The 23,069-nt window shown below is 55.5% G+C and overlaps 1 protein-coding gene across 3 annotated transcripts in view; it reads left to right on the top strand.

Moving 5' to 3' along the window:
- Positions 1-23,069, top strand: part of CFAP77 (cilia and flagella associated protein 77) — a 129,868-nt gene that overhangs the window by 93,119 nt on the left and 13,680 nt on the right. The window contains exons 4-7 of one of the 3 annotated variants that reach the window (XR_003902124.1): positions 7,357-7,462; positions 11,341-11,442; positions 15,793-16,004; positions 16,144-16,225. Coding sequence is in view for 1 of the 3 variants with exons in the window: in XM_029921040.1 (XP_029776900.1) it covers positions 7,357-7,462; positions 11,341-11,442 (208 nt within the window). In the remaining 2 variants the exon portion in view is untranslated. Of the gene's footprint in view, positions 1-7,356; positions 7,463-11,340; positions 11,443-15,792; positions 16,005-16,143; positions 16,226-23,069 lie in introns of those variants that run through there. The other 2 variants (XR_003902125.1, XM_029921040.1) reach the window with 2 other exon arrangements.

Below are 23,069 nucleotides of genomic sequence, written 5' to 3'. Positions count from 1 at the left end.
CCCCCCCCCCCCGCCCGCCCCGGCCGGAGCCCTGCTGGACTCCGTGAGTCCCCTCACCCCTCACTCATCTCCAGGGAGGCCGACAGGGCCCTCTGTTCTTGGAGGCCCTGCCAGGGCTGCGCCTTTCGGGATCCCGACATGTGGGCTCCCCAGGACAGGGAGAGAGAGGGACCAGGAGACCCCGCGGATTGCCTCTGCATCTGCACCCCTCACCCTGCCCCCACCTCTAGGATCCCCCCAAGGAAGAGCTAACTTCTTCCAAAGACCCTCTCTTGGGCATTGCAGGGGAGGTGCGCAGAGAGCAACCCAGCCCCCACCCCTGTTCCGCGGAGCCCAGAGCCTGCGGGGAGAGGCGGCCACAGGGACAGCAAAGTCGTCCTGCAGAGCTGAGGGAGGGCCCGGGAGGGCCGCTGGAGCGAGGTGCGGGGGGAGCAGCAGCTCATTTATGCTGAGGCTGGAATGATGAAACGGGGGGCTCCTCGAGTGTGCTGGTCCAGGAGAGAGCACGGGGCCCTTGAAAACTGTGCCCTGCACCCCAAGGGCGATGAGAAGGCAGCAGTAGGCATGAGGAAGGTAGGCTCTGATGTGCATTGTTTAAAAAAGTCTCAGCGTCTGTGCAAAGAGGGGCGGGGAGGGTCCAGGACTAGGGGCCATGACAGGGTCTGGGAGAGAGGAAGTGTCCGGGAGGGTCTGGGGTCCTGCCTGAGAGAAGCCAGGCGCCCTGGGTCTCCCTCCGTCCGCATCCGCCCCTCTGGCAGACCCCTCAGCCTCTGCATCACTCGATTGGCTGTAGCCAGAGGGTAGGGGTCCAGGCTTTGCGGGGGGGGGGGGGCGGTGTGCTGTGTGACCTCGGATCAGCCACTTGACCTCTCTGGGCATGGGCCTCCCCACTCCCACCTTGCCCACCTCACTTAGTGAAGATGAATAATTCAGACCCTCTGGGTGCGCACTGCCCTGCTTCTGAAAGGAAAGCTGCAGACACAGAAGCAGTAATTGTGGCCACAGGGGCTCTGGGCCTGCGGCAAAAATCATTCATTCTGGGGTGGAAAAAATGCTTTGTGTTATTATTATTATTATAAAGAACTACATTTACTTTTTTAAAACGGCTGAACATGTTTTAAGGTAGCAGCAAAAAGCAGGTGCAGAAGAAAACAAGGAAAATAGCTCCCTGCGACGCATCAGGTCCCAGGAGAAGGGTAACGCGCCCCCACAGCCGCGCTCCGGGCAGCCGCCTCCCCGCCCCCCCCCCCCCCGGCTGCCAGTGGGGGACTCTGCTCTGACGTCTTCAGGTGGTGGCCAGGATGGGGGGGTGGCCTTGGACCCGTCACCTCAGATACTGGCTGTGTGGTCCTGGCTGGGTCACCTGACCTCTCAGACTTGGAATTCCCTCCCTCCCTCCCCCTTCCCTCCCTCCTTCCTTCCTTCTCCCCCTCCCTCCTTCCCTTCCTTCTCTTCATCCCTCCCCCCTCCATCCCTCCCTCCTTCCTTCCTTCTCTCCCACATTGTGTATACAAATAGGCTGTTCTTTCTTTTTTTCCTTTTAAATATTTAATTTATTTTGGGGGGAGGAGAAGCATAAAGGGAAAGAGAGAGAGAATCCCTAGCAGGCTCGGTGCTGCCCGTGCAGAGCCCGAGTCGGGGCTCAAACTCACGAACCGTGAGATCATGACCTGAGCTGAAGCCAAGAGTCAGACGCTCCAACGACTGAGCCCTAGCATGTTCCTTCTCACCCCTGCGGAGACTCCCAGCACCGACGGCCCCGTTTCCTATTCTTCCTTCGGAGGACGCTTCGGTTGTGCTCGGTTTGGGGCGATAACAAAGCTGCCGTAAACATCCGTGTGCAGGCTTCTGTGTACGCGTAAGCTCCCCCCTGTCCGGAGACAGGAGAACAGTCGCTGGGCTGTATGGTAAGAGTACATTTTATTTTTTTTTTAAAAACCTGCCCAACTGCTTTCCGGAGTGCCTGGGCGATCCCACAGCCCTAGCCAGCGGCGTGGGAGAGGCTGGGGGTCTCTGCCTCCTTGCCAGCCCTGGGGGGTCTCTCATTTCTGTACGAATAGGCGCATGCGTCATGGAATGTCATCACAGTCCTAATCCGTGTTTCTCGGATGGCCGGGACGTGGCCTATTTTCTCAGGTCCCCACTGGTCATCCGTACATCCTCTGATGAAAAGCCTCTTTGTGTCCTTCTAACCGGTTTGCTTTCTGCGTTGAGTTTCGGAGCTCCCCGCGTGTTCCTGAGAGGAGGCGTCCTCCAGTTCTGGGTCGCTGGTTTTCCTCTTCTTCTTCTTCTTTTGTTATTAGAGTGAGACGGGGAGGGGTGGAGAGAAGGGGAAACACAGAATCCCAAGCAGGCTCCAGGCTCTGAGCTGTCCGCACAGAGCCCGACGTGGGGCTTGAACCCTTAGACCTGGAGATGGTGACCTGAGCTGACGTTGGACACTTAACCGACTGAGCCCCCCAGGCGCCCCATGGTCTTTTCATCTTCTTGAGAGGACCTTCTGCAGAGCCAAAGTTCTTCATTTTGAGGGAGTTCGATTTATCAGTTTTGTTTTCTCTTACGGATCATGCTTTTGATGGCAAGTCCAAGAACCCCACACCGAGAATGGCCCCAGCCTCTGACCATTTCCTCCTACGTGTTCTTCATAAAGTCTTATCAGTTTACAGTGAAATCCATGATCCATTTTGAGTTAATTCTTACAGAAGTTTTGAGACGTAGGTGGGGGGTTGTTTTGTGGGCTTGTGCCCGTGACACCTGGTGGTTTCAATGCTGTTTGTTAAGGAGACTTCTCTTCCTCCACCGAGAGGCAATTTCCGGGGCGCCCGGGGGCTCAGCTGGTTGACTGTCCGACTTCGGCTCAGGTCATGATCGCACAGTTCATGAGTTCAAGCCCCACGTCGGGCTCTGTGCTGACAGCTCAGAGCCTGGGGCCTGTCTTCAGATTCTGTGTCTCCCTCTCTTTCTGACCCTCCCCTGCTCATGCTGTCTCTCTCTCTCTCTCTAAATAAATAAAAACATTTAAAAATAAATAAACATAAAAAATTTTAAAGACTTAAAAAAAAGAAAAAGGCAATTTCCATTCATTAACTGCCTGTATTATTATACCTTCTATCTAGGCCTGACATCTCGCACCCGAGTTGTGAAAAAGTCTATCTCCTAGAAACGCGCCTGATCTTTCTTCCTCTGACTCGCGCCCCCCTTTTTTCCACCCCCACAAAGAATTCCCGGCAGCGGCCCTGTGCCAGCTCACGCTGGGCACGCACCATCCCTGCCCTCGTGGTGGTGGCGGTCTGTGGCCGAGGCCGGTCACAAACCCACAAACCATCGGGAGCGCCAGGGCAAGGGAGGGTGCCCGGCGAGCGCCGGCTGAGGACGGGCTGCCGCGCAAGGCCCCCCGAGGAGGTGACCCCACAGCTGGGACTGGAAGGCACAGGAGAAGCCGAGCGCGTGCCAGGTGGGTAGACCCCCCGTGGCCCCGATCTGGGCTTACGGTGATGTGATCCGATTTGGGTCCTGACAATCTCTCCGCCTTTTTATCCAAGTTAATGAGCCAGATCGGACGCGGGTCAAACCTGCTGCCTCTCCCTCCGCCAGCAGGGCCGGGGCTGCTGGGGGACCCCCGAGGCTTGCCAGCCCGTCTCTGGCTCCCAGCCCCTCCCTGCCTCTTTCCCAGGTAAAAACCAGGGGCCAGAAGAGGACGACACAAAGCCGGCCGGCCCGGTTTGCAGGAGGGCCTCGAAGGGAGGCTCCGGGTGATGTATGCAGCGCGGGCTGCTGGGAAGATAGCTCTTCTGCTGTGAATGGCCTCTTGGGGTAGATACTGTGAGATTACGCATCTCGTGTCATTAGAAAGCATGGCCATAAATTAGCTGCTCAGAAGCATGGGGCGTGTAATAATTAAGCAATAAAAGTCACCACAGGAGTAAAGGAACCGGAAAACAAAGAGCCGCTGTGCGTAGAAGCACTGCTGGCCGCTCTGTGAAGAGACCTCTGAGCTAGAGTGCATTTCAGAGCCATGAACCTCTGCGCAGATACGGTCCTGGCTCAGTCTAGTCCCGGGAGGTCTGCGTGCTGGGGAGTGAGGCTTCACAGGAGAACAGGTGAGGGCAAGGGGGAGGGTGGTTGGGTCTGGCCCAGCTCTGCGTCCATCTCCAAGGCCACGAAATCTCAAACCTGGAGGGGGAGCTAGTCCGGTAAAGAGGAGATAGGAAGGGCGAGGGGTGTGGCCAAGCCACCCTTGAGACTCCCCTCCAGCCAATCGTTGCTACCCAGGCAGACAGGCCGCATGGTCAGAACGTACACATTTCCAAGACAGTCTTGAAAGCTGGTTTATTAGGTAAGATTTCTCGATGTTTAAATGGAGGCCATAATTTCAAAGGCTTTGAAGACTGCCTTCCCAGCCAGAGAGGCTTGAGGTTTGCCGTCTTGGGCCCTTAGCCACACACGATCCTGGGGGGGTGGGGGGCTGTCTCTTGTTAACACTTCCATTTCTGCATCCCCTGGTCTGGGGGAAGATCAGAACCTTTCCTGGGGCGCTTGCATTTTCAGAAGTGCAAGGAGAAAAGCCGTGGATCCTCCCCGCGGACAAAATGCCTTACGCACCTGCTCAGAAGTGGCTGTCCACAGCTGCTTGGGACTTAGGGGGCTAAGCCTGAAGCCCCGACATGTGGGTCCTGGACCACAGCACCTGTGGTCAGTCCAGAGCCGCTGAATCAGAATGTGCCTGTAACAAGACAGTTGCACACATGACAATTTCCAGAACGTTGCTCTGTGGTTCCTTCAGCTGTAAAAAGACCCCGCGTCTCAGGACCTGCTCCAGACGGCACGCATCGGCATGCATCATCTGCACGGCAGTCTCTAGTGGTGTGTCCCGAGGTGGGCTGAGGAATCCCTGAGTATTAGTTCCCTGGGGCCGCGTGACCTCTTACCTAACTATTAGCCTCATCTTGAGCCCCTTAACTACCTCTGAAAAGCGCTTTTTCCAAATAAAGTCATAGTCACAGTTTCTGGGGATTAGGATGGAAATACATCACGCTGAGGGCCACCATTCAACCCACGGCACCTGCATCAGACCTACTTCCTGTATTTGCTAAACATTCCATTTCTTGCCCCTCCCCCAACCTCTTAATTCAGAACCTCTGGCGATTGGGCCCAGGTGATTCTCTTTTTAATATTTCTTTATTTAGTTTGGGGGGGGGGGCAGACAGAGAATCTCAACCAGGCTCCGCTAGGCTCAGAGCCCAATGCGGGGCTCAAACTCATGAACTGTGAGACCAGGCCCTGAGCCAAAATCAAGAGTCTGACACTTAACTAGCTGAGCCACCCAGGCGCTCCTGAGCCCAGGTGATTCTTAAACACCAAAATATCTGGGAATCTCTGGCCCAGGGAAATGAGGCAATTATCAGCTAAGACGTGAGAGGGAGCAAAGCTGGCTAGAACTGTTCACCATCAAAAGGAAGGTCAGAAATTCATGGTGGAGAACGCGGTGAGCTTGACTCACACTTTCTTCTTCTTTTTCTCTTCTTACTAATTACGAAAAATTTCAAACATGCACAAAAGCATTGCTGTTTGTACAATACATCCCCATGATCAACTCTTATCACGTGGGTCCAACCATTACCAAGACACCCTGCCGCCCATACTCACCTTTTCCCTTTATTTTACTGTAATGGATTTTATTTTCTGTGGAAGTTCCTTTCTATTTTATTTTAATTTTTAACGCTCATTTATTTATTTTGAGAGAGGGAGAGAGAGAATCCCAAGCAGGCTCTCCGCACCATCAAGCACAGAGCCCAGGGTGGGGCTCGAACTCACGAACCGGGAGATCACGCCCTGAACTGAGCCACCCAGGCGCCCCTGGAGCTCTCGCGTCGTGGCCCGTGCCGCTGGGGAACCGCACTTTCCATCTGATCTAATTTTTAACTCATTTAAATTCAAGTTCTGAAACTGAATCTTTTGAACACCTCACGAATATTTTTGAAGGTTTATATGTTGACACAATAATATTTTGAATAGACTAGATTGATAAACTATATCTCTAAAACCAATTCCATATCTGTAAAACCAATTCCACCTGTGTTTTGTGTTTTCACGTTGCCTCTGGAAAACATTTAATTACGTGGGGACTGGCATTGTATTTCTAGTTGACGGTGCTTGTCCAGCAGTTTGATTACCTTCAGGGTCACTTTGGTTTCACTCCCCCAAAGAGTATTTGGCCGATGGTACTGAATACCTCCTATTATATCACTTCTGGTGCAATGTCTGTCTGTCAGTTTCAGTAATGGTAAGATTCATTGGGGTGAATTTTATATTATGTATATTTTACCATAATAAAAAGAAACTGGGGCGCCTGGGTGGCTCCGTTGAGTGTCTGACTCTTGATTTCTGCTCAGGTCATGATCTGGTGGTTTGTGAGTTCGAGCCGCATGTCAGACTCTATGTTGAGCATGAAGCCACGTGGGAGTCTCTCTTTCTGCTCCTCCCCCTCTCCTCTGTCTCTCTAAACAAAAGCAAAAACAACAGGTCATTTGCTTCAGCTGCTGGAGCGCCCCCCGCCTCCCCGCCCAGTGTACAGTCCCCCACCAGCCCTCAATCTGATCACATTAGCACCGCCCACAATTATTACCTCAATGCGTTCCATCATTCAGAGACACCCAGCAGACACTCCCTGTCCCTTGATTCTGTCATTCCTCCTGCAAGTCTCAGCTGGTCACCTGTGGGGTGACTTATTAATTTTTTTTAATGTTTATTTTCGAGAGACAGAGAGAGTGCGATCGGAGAAGGGTCAGAGAGAGAGGGAGACACAGAATCCGAAGCAGCTCCAGGCTCTGAGCTGTCAGCACAGAGCCCGACGCGGGGCTCGAACCTACGAACCGTGAGATCATGACCTGAGCCGAAGTCGGCCGCCTCACCGAGGGAGCCCCCCAGGCGCCCCAAGAAAAATTATTTACAAAAAAGAATGGGGTTCAGTTGTGAATAGAGCATGAGTGGGGCTTTAGCCAGGCCGCGGGGGGGGGGGGGACACATGCAGGGCAGGCGAACGCTGGCCCAGCCCGCCTGCTTCAGGATCCGTGGTGAGGGCAGGCCAGGGTGTCAGGTACGAAGCTGGGGATGGAGTCGGGGACTGACTCCCCGGATTCTTTATGACGACTGGCTTCAGCAGACCAAGGACAGCGCCCCAAGGACAAGGGTTCATTGGAAAAAAGGTTCCAAGGAGCCTAACCTCTGATGGAGGCGAGAGTCTCAACCACCGTCTCCGGCCCACCGCCTTGAAGGTCGGGGGAGGGGCGCCCTCGGTGGAAGACCAAAGGGCCGCTGGCCTTCCCGGACCTCAGCCTCTCTGCCTTCCTCCCACAGGCCTTCTACCCCTTTCTTCGACCTGCTCCAGCACCGGTATCAGCAGCTTTGGGTGCAGGAGCAGAAGGCCACGCAGAAAGCCATTAAACTGGAGAAAAAGCAGAAGGTAAATGCACCCCCCGCCAGAGTAACGGTCCCCATCCGGGCGGGAGGGGCTGGCCCCACAAAGCTTTGAAACAGACATTCGTGGACGGTTGTCCTTGGGGGCGTGGGGGTGGGGTCACGCTGCCTGGTGCTGTTTGCTGCCGGGGCCTTGGTGGTGGTCACGCCTGAGCCCTACTCAAGCCCAGAGAGCGGAAGGTTCTGGCCTGGGCCCTGTGTGCCTCTGGGGCAGGAGCAGAACCGGGCCTCCCGACTCCCTCCTGGGGAAAAATTTCCACCAAACCTCTGCACGGCTGTGCACATCCAGAGATCTGATTCCAAACAAATCTGACCTGGTCTAGACAGAAGCGTGCCCTGTGCCACCTGCACAGAAAAGGCTCGGGGCGCCCTGGCGGCTCAGCCGGTTGAGCGTCCCAGCTCTGATTATGATCTCTCAGTCTGTGAGTTTGAGCCCCGCATCAGGCTCTGGGCTGACAGCTCAGAGCCTGGAGCCTGTTTCAGATTCTGTGTCTCCCTCTCTCTCTCTGCCCCTCCCCTGATCACACTGTCTCTGTCTCTCAAAAATAAATAAATGTTAAAAATTATTTTAAAAGAAGAAAGAAAAGGCTCATAAGGCAGGATGCCATAAAGAGCACATTTTTAAAAATATTTTAGCAATACACTTTCAGGGCGCCTGGCTGGTTCAGTGGGAAGAGTGTGTGACTCTTGATCTCAGGGTCGTGAGTTCGATTCCCACGTTGGCTGTAGGAATTACTTAAATACATAATTTTTTTTAAAAAAAAAGGCAGAGTTTGTTTCAAATTAAACTAATGAATGGGCCACATGCTAGACCCTTTCCGTACATCACGCACCTCGTTTCATTGATGTGTGACAAAAGCCCTGGTGTGGGTGACATTCCTGCTTCCTGGGCGTGGAGACTGAGCCTCAGGGAGGTGGTGCCCGTGCGGGGAAACTGAAGCTGAGGACAGAACCATATCCTAACTTGGCCAGTTGCTGATGGCGTGCACTGCAGTTGATGCTGGCTGACGTCGCGCAGGGCTACACAGATTTCATGAGAAACACGGGCAGCCCGCGAGGCTGGGGTCCTGGGTGGGGAAACTCGGGCTCCGAGGCACTGAGAGCCAGGCCCGGACTTGGGTGTGTCCAGCCCCAGGGTCTCAGCTCCTCCTCCTCCTCCTCCTCCTCCTTCTCCTCCTTCTCTTAAAAATCTTTCTGTAATGTTTATTTATTTTTGAGAGAGAGCGAGCTTGTGAGTGGGGGAGAGGCAGAGAGAGACAGAGACAGAATCCAAAGCAGCTCCAGGCTCTGAGCCCGACGTGAGGCCCGAACTCATGAACCACAAGATCATCACCTGAACTGAAGTCAGACACTCAACCAACTGAGCCACCCACGCACCCCTTAAATTTTGTTTTAATGTGTATTCATTTTTGAGAGAGAGAGAGAGAGACAGAGCACAAGTGGGGGAGGGGCAGAGAGAGAGGGAGACACAGAATCCGAAGCAGGCTCCAGGCTCTGAGCTGTCAGCACAGAACCCGGCATGGGGCTTGAACTCATGAACCACAAGACCATGACCTGAGCAGTAAGATGCTTAACCAACTGTCACCTCTTCTCGATGGCGAGGTCCTGCTCTTGCTGTTTATGGGAAAGCCCATAATGGGCAACAGGGCAAGGATGTTCTAGAACCAAACTGGAGAGTGGAAGAGTCTTACCAAAGATTCTAGTACTTTCAGGACAGGCCAGGAGAGGCACCGAGGGAGGGACAGAGGGCGTCAGTCTCCCCAAGCCCACGACAGGCCGCCAGGGCCCCTCCCGCTGTTCTTGTCCTCTGTCAGTACGAGACACAAGCTCATTAAAAAGCAGAATGCCACAATAACATTTTAAAAGCGGCCCATGGCTAGTTTATTCGTTAATGGCTCAAGAGAAGAGTCAACTTACTGTGGTAACGACCAGTCTCAGAGGGAGCACTGCCATTACAAACTGCTTTATAGCACCAATTTGGTCGTGTTTTTTAATTAGCAGCAATTTCATGGCAACTCGGAGTGTTGCAAATCCGTGGGAAACCAAGCTCCCGAGGACACAGTTTCTGACTCTAGAGACAACCTGTGGCCGGTGCTCCTCCTTGGTCAGCAGAGCGCCCCACTGATGTGAGCGCCTCCACCCCAACCACCAGTTGGGAACTGGAGTGCTCCGGGGGTGAGCCACCACTTAGTAGGAGGGTCTTGGTCCCTCGTTGGGCAAAACAGCAGTCAGATTAGATGAGGGCCTGCCATGTTGTGCCTGGTACGTAGGAGGCACTCGGAGATCACTTGTGGAACCAGCCCGGGGGCTCCCCTCCTGTTTCAGGAACCTCTGTGGCCCTAGGGTGCCAAAGAGCTGGGTGTGAAGACACAGATCCAGGAATCCTGAGGCTGCTGTCCGGGGTGCTGAACGACATGCTGGGTTGGGGTGATAAGATGACTGGCTGGCAAGGTCGTGCTGCCACCATCCGAGGGGAAGCCTGTCTCTCCACCACCTAAGGGTGTCCTGGGTTCTTGATGGCGGTAACCTCCAATGACATTCTCAGCAACAGCTTCCATTTAGTGGTAATCATCTCGGGCCCCTCTCCTCAAAGCCAAACTCAGCAAATCCTGTAACTGACCCTGTCTGCCTGGCATCGGTGACCTATTTCCATCTAGAAAGGTGCAGTGGGGTGCTTGTGTCCCCCTGGTTCTGAAGGCCGGCTCAGTAACTCCTGGCTGGACAGCCTCTCCGCTTTGGTTTGCAGATACTTTCAAAACTGTTCTAGAAGGCAGAGAAGGCAGCTGATCCAACGGGCTTCTAAATTATCCACCGACACGTTCAATAAAGTTAATACAGATGGTTGACAAAATATGCCAATAAAAGGGGTTCGGTGGGGCGGTGGCATCTCCGGCGACATTCGGCTCTGCTTTTACTGTCTTCTGGTCGCACCTGTTGTGTGCCTCACATCACAGCCGCAGATCTGCTGTGGCAGGCGCTGGTGGCCCCCAGGGCACATACGGACTCTGCAGACCCGGACATTTCTACACGTTGGAGGTCCTATTTAAGGAGAGTGGGAGACACCGGCTTCCAGTTACAAGATGACTGAGTCATGGGAGGAAGAAAGACAGCACAGGGGACACGGTGGTCAGTGCTATGGTGACGGTGTTGTGAGGTCCCGGACAGAAGCTGCCCTTGTGACCAACACCACATACACACGTGTCACATCTCTGTGCTGTGCACCTGACACCTGCGTAACGTCATGTGTCAACTGGACTTCAGTTAAAAAAAAGAGGGGCGCCTGGGGGGCTCAGTGTCTGACTTCAGCTCAGGTCATGATCTCACTGCTCGTGGGTTCAAGCCCCGTGTCGGGCTCTGTGCTGACAGCTTGGAGCCTGGAACCTGCTTCTGATTCTGTGTGTCCCTCTCTCTACCCCTTCCCAACTCATGCTGTCTCTCTGTCAAAAATAAATAAAAAACATTTAAACATTTTTTAAAAAAGAAAGAAAAGAAAAAGCACATAAAACATATTACTATAACAAGTTTTAGAGAAACAGCCCATGAATAGGGCCCTGCCAAAGCCTTAGTGGGGGCCCTGCCCAATGAGGATCCCCAAAACTCAAGCCCTAGCAGGTCACGGGAAGACTACCTCCACACAAAACAAGCCTACAGTTCTAGGGCCGACGCGGAAAATCAGGACAGCACGGCCGTGGCCCCCAGCGGTCCCGCAGTCCACCAAGCAGAGCAGGGGCTGTGAAGTCAGACCCAGGGGACCGTGAGCCAGGGGTCTGCCGTGCCAGGAAGTCCCGCCCTCCGTCCTCGCCCCCTCCGCCACGGCCGGCTCCTCTGGGCACCTACCCACCTCCGCATCTCCACGGCCTGCAGGTGGTCCTGGGGAAGCTGTATGAGACCCGCAGCAGTCAGCTGAGAAAGAACCAGCCGCCTGTGAAACTGGACACCCTCTGGCATCTGCCTCACTTCCAGAAGGTCAGTCTTGCCTCCGCCTGCCCCTTCCCACACCGAGGGCAGATGCCTCTCACTTTGCCGGGTCCTCACCTGCTTCTAGGCAGTGAGCCTCTGGGGGCTTCTAACCACTGGTTGGTAAAATAACAGCACCTATTATGTGTGTGTGTGTGTGTGTGTATATATATTATATATATATACATATATATAATATATATCTTTTAATTTTTTAAGCTTATTTAATTATTTCGAGAGTGTATAAGAGAGAGCAGGGGAGGGGCAGAGAGAGAGAATCCCAAGCAGGTTCCGTACGGTCAGCGCAGAGCCTGACTTGGGGACCGAGCCCAAGAACCATGAGATCATGACCTGAGCTAAAATCAAGGGTTGGACGCTTAACCGACGGAGCCGCCCAGGTGCCCAAACAGCAATATATATTATGGTTACCTCATCTCACGTCGTCTCCCTGCTTCTCCACGCTGGTTGAAGGGGGGGCCGGCCGACAGGGAGCGCGGCCGACGCAGGCTTAACCGGCTGCCTAGCGCTGGCCCCGGGCCATCTGACCACACAGCCTGGGCGTCTGTCCACCACAGTGGACACTGTCCAGTCCAAACCCCCCTCCACCGGTGGGGTCATCGACGCAACACATCCTGCACTGGGGACTCGCCACCGCCGCTAAACCCCCTTGCAGGGTGGCCTCCCTGGGGAGAGGGGGGCAAAGGTCCGCTGGGGGCTGATGTAGGGGATGACGCGCACCCGGAATGATCTAGCACCCACCGTGCGGCCCCGTCACACCCAGAGGGGGCTTCATCTTCAGAGACTTTTAGCAGGAGAAGAGCAATGTGCGGGCCGGGGGCATGGTCCAGAGGAGATTTGGGGACCGCAGCTTCCAAGTGGCAGGGGGAGCTGCTGGCCGTGCCCAGCTTGGGCCCCGTGAGCCTTTCCGGGGAGCCACAGGGACACGGGCGGCCCCAGGAAGACAGCTGGACAAAGCAGCATTCCTGGCCAGCCCGGCCCACCCACGGTATCAAGTTAAACTGCAATTTAGACAGTGAAGGGGCCAGTGCCTTCCTGAGCCTAATGCCGATGAACAGGTGCTGACTTGTGCGGAGACGCCGGCCTGCCTCCCGACTCCGCCTCTTGAGTCCTGCCCGAGTGGCCGCCGTCAGCACATGTCAGTGGCCAGCCGCCCGCCGCCCGTCAGCCCGCTCGGCCCTGCACGCAAACTTGACCCGGCGCCGAGCGGGAGGTGCTGAGCCTGGGCTGGCCACGAGGCTCCGCTCTGGTTTTCCTGTCTCCCCCAGTTTCCTGCCTCTCTCACCACGTTTCTCCCCCTCCCCCTTTCTCCACAGCCTCCTTCCTGGCCCCTCCTTCTGTTGTCTTTCCTCCTTCGCTCTGGCTGCTCTGATTTTCTCTCTGATTTGCCCTGGGATGATGCCCAGGGAGGGACGGAGACCCAAGGCTCCACAGGCACGAGACCACCCCCCACACACACATCACGTGGCGGCATCAACCCCTAGCCTCTCGGCTCCGGTTTGGAATCTGCCTGTAGCTGCGGAGGCCGTGGACAAAGGGAAGGCTCAGGTGGTCTTGGCCGGCCCATGAGGAAGGGGCCTCCACCCCAGCCCTCCCCGAGACGCTCCTGCCTCGGGAGCCGGTGTCACATGCCAGGGTCCCGCAGCACCTGGCCCCGGGAGGGGGGAGCGCAAGTGCGGAAGTGGAAGTGAAGGAACGAGTTTCTGTTTTCAAGAGAGGGGACTGGCCTGCGCCGTCCCTCCGTCCTAGACTGTCGCCATGAAGCACGGCGGGCACAACAGGAGGAGCCCGTACGCTACCCATTTCCCCGGGGCCGGGCATCCTGCTCGGTCACGTTCGCAGATTCGTTCGCCTTGTCTGCAGAGTGAGTGCCCCCCATTCCTCCTCCCGGCAGCACAGAGGTGGGCTGTCCTGCCCCTGCCTGTGGGGCCACCGCGTCTTAGGAACAATGAGGAAGAATAAAAATGCAAGCCCCAGCGTGCACAGGGTGCCTGCCGTCTCCTCGGGAATGTCACGGGGTTCCGGAAGTTCCTCCGAAGGACTCTCAGGGCGGGGCTCGCCCCTGGGTGGCACCCTGGACAGCCCAGCAGAGACCCTAGGCACTGCTCCCCCCAAGTGATGCCTTTATGGATGCAACGCTGGGAACCCACCTCCTCTGGGAAAATACCTCCCATGAAAAGTATCTCATAGAAAAGATGTCCCCATTCCACTGATGTGGAAACTGAGGCCCAGAAGGGCAAAGGAACGTGCCCTGTTAGAAAGGGCCCCCAGCCTCCTGAGAATCCCTCCCTCACTCTGGCCACACGCCTGCAGGTGGCTCTCGAGCGCGGCAGGGCCCCTTCCTCCCCTTCACCGTACGTGTCCTCATCACAATTCATTAGTTAATTGGGCAATTAGTTGTCCATCTTCCCTCAGAAAAATGTGAGCCCCCAAGGGCTGTGCCTGTTGTGACTCCCACCGCGTCCCCAGAGCCCTGCACCCAGTGAGTGGTCAGTAAACGTGGAAAGAATGAAGGAGCAGATGAATGAATGAATGAATGAATGAATGAATGGAGTGACCCGGGCAGCCCAGGACGGCCGAAGAATTAAAAAGCCTTCTGGAGACCTGATGAAGGCCCCTTCCCCACCTGAACGTCCCGGTGCCCCCCTCCCTGGCTGCCCCGACCGCCGGGTCAGGGCTCGGGAGGGCCGGCGAGGAGGGGCGGGGGCGAGGGGGCTCCGCGGCGCCCTGCGTGAGGCCCCAGGAGGGTCTTTGTCCCTCCTGTCTGTGCCGAGCCACCGTGCCCCTCCCCACCCCAGCCCCATTATGAAAGGGAAAAACGCTTCCAAAAAAGTTGAACCTGTCACAGTGATGGATAACCTAAATGGACTCTCCCCGCTCGCGAACAGATGTCGCCGCTGAACCCTGTCAGAAATAATTAAACACCTTTCACACGGAAACGCAGCGGGCAGGGGCGCGCGGCCGCTCCCCGGCCGGGTCAACGCCGAGCAAGCTGGCTTCCTGCGCCGGCGCGGCCGCCCCCGGCAGCGGGTCCCCGGAGACCCCCCTGCCCCCCGGTGCCCCACGGAGGCACCGAGCGGCCTGGGGAGCCCCCGAGGGACCAGGGAAAGGAGAAGACCCGCCGGTGGGCATCGTTGTCAGCTGCTGGGCCTCTGCGGTCTGGGCCGCCGGCAATTGCTGCGGACGGCCAGGGCCCAGAGAGAGGGTCAGCCCACGGCTGGCGGGTGCCCAGGACATTTATACGGTGCCACCGGCCAGTTCAGAGGCTCTCTGGGCCTCAGTTTCCTCATCTGAAAATGAGGGGTAGCACTGTTCTTTTTTTTTTTTTAAGTTTATTTATTTTGAGAGAGAAAGTGTGAGGGAGGGAGGGGCAGAGGGGGGCAGAGAGAGAGAACCCCAAGCAGGCTCTACACCATCAGCACAGAGCCCGACACGGGGCTCGAACCCATGGACCCCAGACATGATCTGAGCCGAAGTCGCACCCCTAACGGACTGAGCCCCCAGGTGCCCCGAGGGGGTAGCCCGTCCTTCCAGCCTCAGGCTCACGATCCCAGACTCGCTGGTCAGAGCGTGGTGTGGGCGGGGGCTTGGTGGCTCTTGGAGGCGGCAGACCCCTAAGCCCAGAGTGAGCTGTCAGGGGAAACAGCTCAGCCCCCTTCTCGGGTTTCCATTTTTGGGGAGAGGAGACGTGAACTCGTCGCCTTCCCTCCCCGAGTGGAGGGACCACTGGGGCCCCGCGCACCCCGTGCCTGCCGGCAGTGGGGCCCCTGCCCTTGACCAACGCGGGGGCCGCCCGTGGGGAAGGGGGAGGGGCCCCGGGGCTGTGTCTGCATGTGCACAGGACGCAGGGTCAGACATGCCTGGGCCGCATGGCGAGCCCGCCACACGCTGTCACCCTGTCTGAGTCCCCATTCCTTCTGAGAAAGGGGCTGGCGGATTGGATCAGATCAGAGCACAGAGATACATTAGCAGGGAACCTGGACCCTATTAAGGTGCCAATAAATGGCGTCTGCCCTGAGGGGTGGTCCTGCTGATCATTCATTCATTCACTCATTCATTCATTCACAAGTCTTGGCAAGCACCTTTGTGCCGGGCCCTGTTATACTGCTGTGCAGCTGCGGGTGGCCGGCGAGGGTGAAGGGGACAGACGGACCGAGGGGTGGGCAGCTGGGGGGGAAGGCTGGAGCAGCTCCCCGTGGCCAGTGTCCGGGGTTTGCAGCTCGGAGAGACCCCAACCTCAGCAGGCAGCCCCGGGCGGCGGGGAGGGGAGGGGGTGGCAGTGGGGACAATCTGCATAACCACACACCCGCCAGCACAATCCTGTTCACCTGCTCCCGGCAGGAGACTGCTCAGGTTTCCCGGGGAAGGAGCCACGCACCCTGGCCTGCCTGTCAGGGGTTGGCATTATCAATAGTGCCACCTTCTGCTCTCAAAAGTGACCCGGTCTGAACGGCGCATCTAAGGGTCACCTGACACTAAGCCAGGAAAAGCAGACAGTTTATCCTTCCTTACAAAGATTGCCAGAGATAACGGCCCGAAGACAAACGTCCGCGGTGAGTGCGCCCAAGCGTTTACTGCGGCCCCACCGCCAGCAGTGGGTGAAAGCCTGCGAGGGGGCGGATGTGATGCGGGTTGAGGGACCCTATACGGATATGGCAGAGATGATCTATAACACTGCGAAATATTACACAGCCACTGAAACTCTGACAGTAGTCTACTGACCTTCCAACACCTTCCAGGGGAAAGAACCTGTGCTGTGTGCCGTCACTGGGATCACGGCGCCCACACGTCTGCGCAGGGGTCTGATCTCAAGGTCAGGTGTCCAGCGTCGCAGCAGCAGTGACCTCTGGGGGGGGGGGGTGAGGCCGAGCTCTACTTTCTCTGATGCTCTTTTCTGCATTGTTTGAAATTTTTACAGTGAGTACATGACATTTACAAAACCAATAAGGCTATTTTTTTTAACGTGTCTGAAGGAGGGGGACATCTTTCCGTGGGTGCCTGTCCCCAGGGCTCAAGCACCCTTCAGCCCAGTACTTTTTGGACCCACAAACGCTCGGTGCTGCTGGCCACGGCTGGTTTTCCACACTGGGTATCCATCAGGGGCAGCGGCCAGAGGCCAGCGCTCCCCCCTCCCCCCGCCCCAGCAGTGATGGCGGCTCTCTGTGGCCAAATCCATGTTACATAATTGGAGATCCCAAACTCATGTTAGAGGGAGGTTTGCCCAAGCACCTCGAGGTCACCCTTCACGGCAAACACCGTGCCTCTCCCGGACGGACCCATCTTTCTCCCACAGTACCGATACCCTCGACATTACATAGTCATTCAGTCACTAAAGTATGAACAAATGGACTATATTTTCATTTGGCTTTTGGTTTCAGCCCGACTGCTTTAGAATAATGGCCCAAGCTATTAAGCTAACAGTTTGATTTACAAGCCCTTGTGCTCTGAATGCTGGGATCAGACTCCTCTCTTTGTGGAAGACTAACCTTGCCTCGGGTCTCCTGGGCCCCCGGCTCCCTAATAGAACCGGAGACGGCAGGAAAGAAATCAGCAGTCAGCCAAGCAGTGACACCCAGAGATGCAGCTGATTAGTGAAAGCTGCTGAATCTAAGAAAAGGATTTTCTTTCCTACCTTTAAGCTTCCTTACAAATCATAGCCGGCTGGAAAGTTAACTCTCTGTTAAACCCCCGGAGCGGGCTCCAAGCCCGTCCAGCCGGCTGCCACCTCCCCTCCAAAGGGCTCCAAAGGGCTATAACTAAAGATGAGCCCTTCTCCAGTCAGGTGTGTCCAGCCCCCAAGTCCCTCCTTCCAGACCCAGGAAGCGCAGACGCCGGATCTGCTGCCCCTCCCCGAGGCCCCTGCACCAGGGATGTATTTTAAGAATCCTGTCGCACCGTTGCTTTGGAATAAGAATCATTCCCTGTTGCCGCGTCGGGCACCGAGTGCAGGGATGGGATGTGTCACACGCGGAAACAGGGAGATAGGAAGAATGATTCAGAGGTCCCGACGCAGTTGACATTTCTTCCCTAAATACAGGGGCCCCCATTATACATCGGATCAGTATGCAGAAGAGCTGACTCGCCAGAGAGATGAAAGCGGAAGCCTAATTGGTTTTACATAATCCGGCACCTTGGAGGGACAGAATTTTTAGGCACCTGCTCATAGGTGACATTGCTGCTCAATGCTGGCAGGTGACAGAGAGCCAGAGCTGAAGGCTCAGGGGACAGGGGACAAGAGGAAAGGGCTGGGGCTGGGGGGTGACAGCAGCAAATTCCTGGAGCAGCAGGACGAGTCTGGGTGCCCGGGTCACAGAGGGAGACATCAAGTGTCCATGTTGGGGCCCGGGGAGGTGGGAGCTGGCACTTCTAATTGGACTAGCCCTGCAACCTGGGGACCCCCAGCCCCACTGTCCCCTTAACACTTCTGGTGCCTGGGGACTATGAGTTCACTACAGAAGCTCCTCTCCCCCAAGGGGGGAAAACATTTCCATTCTTGTGTTGAAAGTCAACTAGGGGCGCCTGGGTGGCTCAGTCGGTTAAGCGTCCGACTTTGGCTCAGTTCTCCAGGCTCGTGGGTTTGAGCCCCGCATCGGGCTCTGTGTTGACAGCTGAGACCCTGGAGCTATTTCTGATTCTGTGTCTCCCTCTCTCTCTCTACCCCTTCTCCATTTGCACTTCGTCTCTCTCTCTCTCTCTCTCTAAAAATAAACATTAAATAAAAAAGAAAGTCAACCAGAAAGCCAACAAGACTGCATGTCTTGGCATCATGTATAGATATCTAACCTCTAGGGATAGGTAGACTCTCACCTTGAATTTGGGGAGTCGATGGACTCTAGGGGTCTCCAATTTCTTCTTCCAGCTCATCCCCAAGAGAACAATTCCTGGTGATCTAGAGAGAATCTCCCAGCTTGAGCAGGAGTTGGGGCTAATCTCTGAGTGCCTCATTTCCAAGGGCCCCCACATCTCAGTCTCTGTCACCGGGCACTCACGCATCACCATGATGGGATCCAAAGCCGTCTAGCATGTGGCCAGCGGAAGGTTCCAGCAATAAACAGTGTTCAGTGATTTGCCTGGGTAAACTCAGGATTCATTCAAACTGAGCTCTGTCAAAAGTACAGGCAAGATGAACCAAGAGGCTGGCATCCTTGCATCTAAGAGCCGCAAGCAAATAAACATGGGCCCCCCCCCACCCCCCCTCACCACCGCCCTGATGTCCCTCAGGGATGTAAAGTCCATGGGCGTCAGAGACATGTAGTGGGGAAGTTAAGAGGGTGGAGTGTTTTCTGGCTTCTTCCCTTCCTCTCCTCAAAGAGGTCCCAGGAAATGATGCATTAGATCGTGCAAAAGAAGGTGGGTAGTGTGGCCCGAGTCCAGCGCGGGGCCAGCAGAGGGAAGTGCGTCCAAGAAGTTCCTCAGAGGCAGCGACTGTGAACACTCCCACGGCTCGAGGAGCCGTCTCATTTCGTGGAGATGCTCCCAATAACCCTTGGTGGCCGAGGAGAGCCGTGCTGTCTCAGAGGTGAGGGGACCGAGGCGTGGAGGCCTGAAGTCAGGCGCCCCAGGGCCATCATTGATGAGTGGGGGCCTGGCCCTCTGGCTGGCTGCCCCAGGCCGCAGGCCTTGGTAGAGCCGATAAATACTACTGACCCACAACTGAGGTCAGGGGACCAGTTGGGGGCTAAAGGCAGGACCCGGGAAGGAGAGTGAAGAGAACTCTCAGAACTCGGGTTTTATAGGTGTTCAGGGGGTCGTGGCCAGAGCCCTGCTCCGGCTGATTTTTTTTTTAATAAATTTTTTTTAATGTTTTATTTATTTTTGATACAGAGAGAGACAGAGCATGAGAGGGGGAGGGTCAGAGAGAGAAGGAGACACAGAACCAGAAGCAGGCTCCAGGCTCCGAGCTAGCTGTCAGCACAGAGCCTGATGCAGGGCTCGAACCCACAAACGTGAGATCCTACCTGACCTGAAGTCGGAGGCTTAGCCGACTGAGCCACCCAGGCGCCCCCTCCGGCTGATTTAAGCTCTCACAATAAACAAAACTTCCCACCGCCCTAGACCTTGATAAAGCCCCTGAGCATCTTTTAAATCGCAGTTTGGCCCCAAGGCTAAAAAGGAAAGAGGCCATTGATCGCTGGCTGGCCTCCTGAACAGGCGTGAGGCTTGGCGGGCTCCCCGCCTTGTGCCGGCCTCGACTCCTGCTCCTGTAAAGTGGGCATAGTGGCGGAGGGCAATGCAGTCCTGCGTGTGAAGCGCTGGGCATGGGCTTGGCCGCAGGCTGGGCATGGACAACACAACCTGCGTGTTGGACGGGGCTTTGGCATCCTGTCCGATAGACACACAGGTCTCAAACTTGGCTGTGCCTGGGGTATCTCTGAGGAGGGCTCGGTAATGCAGGTTCCAGGGCTCTGCCCAGGAGCTCCTCTAGTGGGTTTGGGGTAGCGTCCAAGCCTGCATTTTCAGCAAGCAGGTCCTGAGTTGCCCGGGTCCATGTCACCTGCTCCGCACAGGGATGTTTAAAGCCTGTGTTTACGAGGGCTTGTGGGTGCACTTCCGTATGTCTGCTGCAAAGCTTGCTGGGACCTTCCAAAGGAAACATGCCGGCGGGAGGCAGGCTCTCGTCTGTTAAACAGCCCTGAGGATTATGAACTTCTGTCTTAATCTGCTCAGGCTGCTAGAACAAAATACCATAGCCTGGTTGGCTTAAATAGTAGACATTTGTTTCTCTTAGTTCTGACGACTACACGTCTGAGATCAGGATGCCAACCTGGCTGGGTTCTGGTGGGACCGTCCCTGGCTTGCAGAAGGTGCCTCCCCCACCTCCTTTGCCCTCCCTTGTCAACTCAAACTGCCTTTCTCCATATTTGTGAGTGAGGCTGGGGTTGCAGACATCCATCAGTGTCACTTGAGTCCTTTAACCCAAGAGTTGATGTGACGGTGCCCTGCGTGGGCTCAATTTCAGGAAAACACCGCAGTCAGCTTTGTAGACTGCTAATAATGGTAATAACAGCAGCAGCCACTGTGTCTTGAGTGCTTCCTCTGTGTGCCAGGCACTGAGCCAGAGGCTTGGCAAGGCCCCCATGGGGTGGAGGGAAGGACTGTATGTTTTCTTCAGAAAGTCTCTGCTTTATACAACTCTTGAATAGCTTATTTTACATCATGCACAATTAATTCATTAGGCCCCTGGAAATCACTTGGAAGGAGACAAGGTACAAACATTGAAAAAATGTCACCTTTTCTACTTGGCGAAGCAGATGGAGAGGATCTTTAGAATGCCTGCATCTCAGATGCATTTCTAATGGCTCTGTTACCTTATTTTGGGCTCCTAATCCATCCATCCATCCATCTGTCTGTCTGTCCATCCATCCATTTGTCCACCCATCTATCTGTTTGTCCATCCATCCATCCATCCATCCATCCATCCATCCATTCAGCCATTAGTCCATCCATTTGTCCATCTATCCATCCATTCAGCCATCCATCCATCCTGCCAGCCAGCCAGCCAGTCAGCCATTTGTCTACCCATCCATCCATCCACTCATCCATCTGTTCATCCATCCATCCATCCATCCATCCATCCATCCATCTATCCATCCATCCATCCACCTGTCCATCCATTCATCCATCCATCCGTCCATCCATCGATTAAGCCATTAGTCCACCCATCCATCATCCACCTGTCCATCTGTCCATCCATCCACGCATCCACCCATCCACCCATCCATCCATCTGTCCATCCATCCACGCATCCATCCATCTACCCTTCCATCCATCTGTCCATCTATTCATCCATCCATCTGCCTAACCACCCGTCCATCCATCCATCCATCCATCCATCCATTAAACCATTCGTCCACCCATTCATCCATCCACTTGTCCATCTGTCCATCCATCCATCCATCCATCCATCCATCCATCCATCCATCTATCTATGCATCCACCTAGCCATCTAGCCAAGGTTTGTTCGGTGTCTGTGGGGTGCCCCTAGCAGTCGATTTACCATAAGACCCTTGAAGTCTCCTGTTTTTGCTATTTCCCCAGAAAAGGGTCCAGAATATGGCATAACACCCTCACTGTCTGGCTGAGGACACTTAACTCTAACTCCTGTTTGTGAATGGACAGGGTCAGCCTCGTCCACCACGGGAAGGTTCTGTTTCTTCTTAAGAGTTACCCCCCAACATTCCCCCTGCTCATCATTCCAATAAGGGAAAAGGGGAAAGACACAAGACCTCACCCCAACCCAATGGGCTGTGGACACCCAACATCTGAGTGTGTCCCCAGTTTCTCTGGCAGAAACACAGGAGTTGTTCAACAGCCTCTATGAATAAGCGATAAGGCTCTGATGGACACTGTACGGACGGTCCAGCAAAGGACTTAATTTGCAACCAAGCACAAAATCAAAGACTCTGTCAACCGAGGAACCGTGAGCCTGGATAACCACCTTGCGCTACCTGAGAAAGCACCGTCAGGTAAATTTCCAGAGAAAGTAATTAAGGAATCCCCATTGTCTAAAATCAGCAGCAAAATTTGGAGCTCTGGAGATTGATGCTCACTGGGGATCTGGTGTCTCCTCCTGGCCCGATCCTTCATCAGAATGCACCGCGCAGGGTTACGGGGGATCGGCTGGTGTGTCTCCCCGCGCTGTCCCCAAGATGCCCCCCCAGCGCCTCGTGCTCCTCCAGCTGCTGTCTTGTCAGAGGAGCGGTAGGCAGCAAATGAGGTCACTGCTTGTGGGACGGGGGCGAGATTCCTACACAGATCTGTGGGCCTCTCTGAGATCTGCAAGCGCCAATTAATATTTATCAAGTACCCATGGCGTTCATACCAGGCATCAACATGCACGACATACAGTCCTTGGCACCGGGGAGTCTACACTCTGACTCAGAAACTACACACAGACAGAGGCCCCCGTGCTTGGAGGCCCCCACCTGGTGGGACAGCCCACTGTGTGTGTGCGTTAATATTTATAGCGAGTGGCCTCTTCTGATGGAGATGATGTCGAATTTTCAGCCAGGTGCAGCCCCGTGGCCTCCCGAAAGTGGCTGCTCACAGACCTCTCCAAGGGTCTCAGCAACATGCCTCCTGCCCTAGGTCCCCCCTTGCCTCTTACTTGGACTTCAAGATGGGTCTGCGGTGACCATCCAGACCGTACCCTTGGCGGTTTCTGAGCGCCTAACGGGCTAAGCAGCCGCCTGACGGAACCTCCCATCTCCCGTTGGCGGCCGGACGCCCCACGGCCACCTCCCCCGAGAGCAGCACTGGGCAGACTCCCATCATCTGGGCTCTGAAGAGAAAAGGGGGCCCCTCCCCCACAGCTCCTCCTGTCACACGTTTGTTGACAGCCCCACTGAAAACAGCCCGCGTCGCCTCGGCTCTGAAGGCTCGTTCTGTCTCCCGTTCACTCCTTCCTCCGACCGGTTTTGAAAGGCGAAGATTCTGGGAGGCGCCCGCACCTGCCTCCCCCCTCTGTCCCCCTCCAGGCCCCGTCATGGAGGGAGAGCGGCGGCAGCCTGGGTGAGCGGGGCTGACGAGCCTCCTCACCTGGCCCCACGGTGCACCGCCTCCAATTAAATCAAAATGGCTTGTTTTTAATGGTCTTTTACACTGACAAGTGGGCGATC

The sequence above is a fragment of the Suricata suricatta genome, chromosome 13 (genome assembly GCF_006229205.1).
Source record: "Suricata suricatta isolate VVHF042 chromosome 13, meerkat_22Aug2017_6uvM2_HiC, whole genome shotgun sequence".
In the NCBI taxonomy this organism is placed as follows: domain Eukaryota; kingdom Metazoa; phylum Chordata; class Mammalia; order Carnivora; family Herpestidae; genus Suricata; species Suricata suricatta.
Note: the sequence above shows the minus strand (reverse complement) of the source record. Positions and strands in the feature narration are given on the sequence as shown.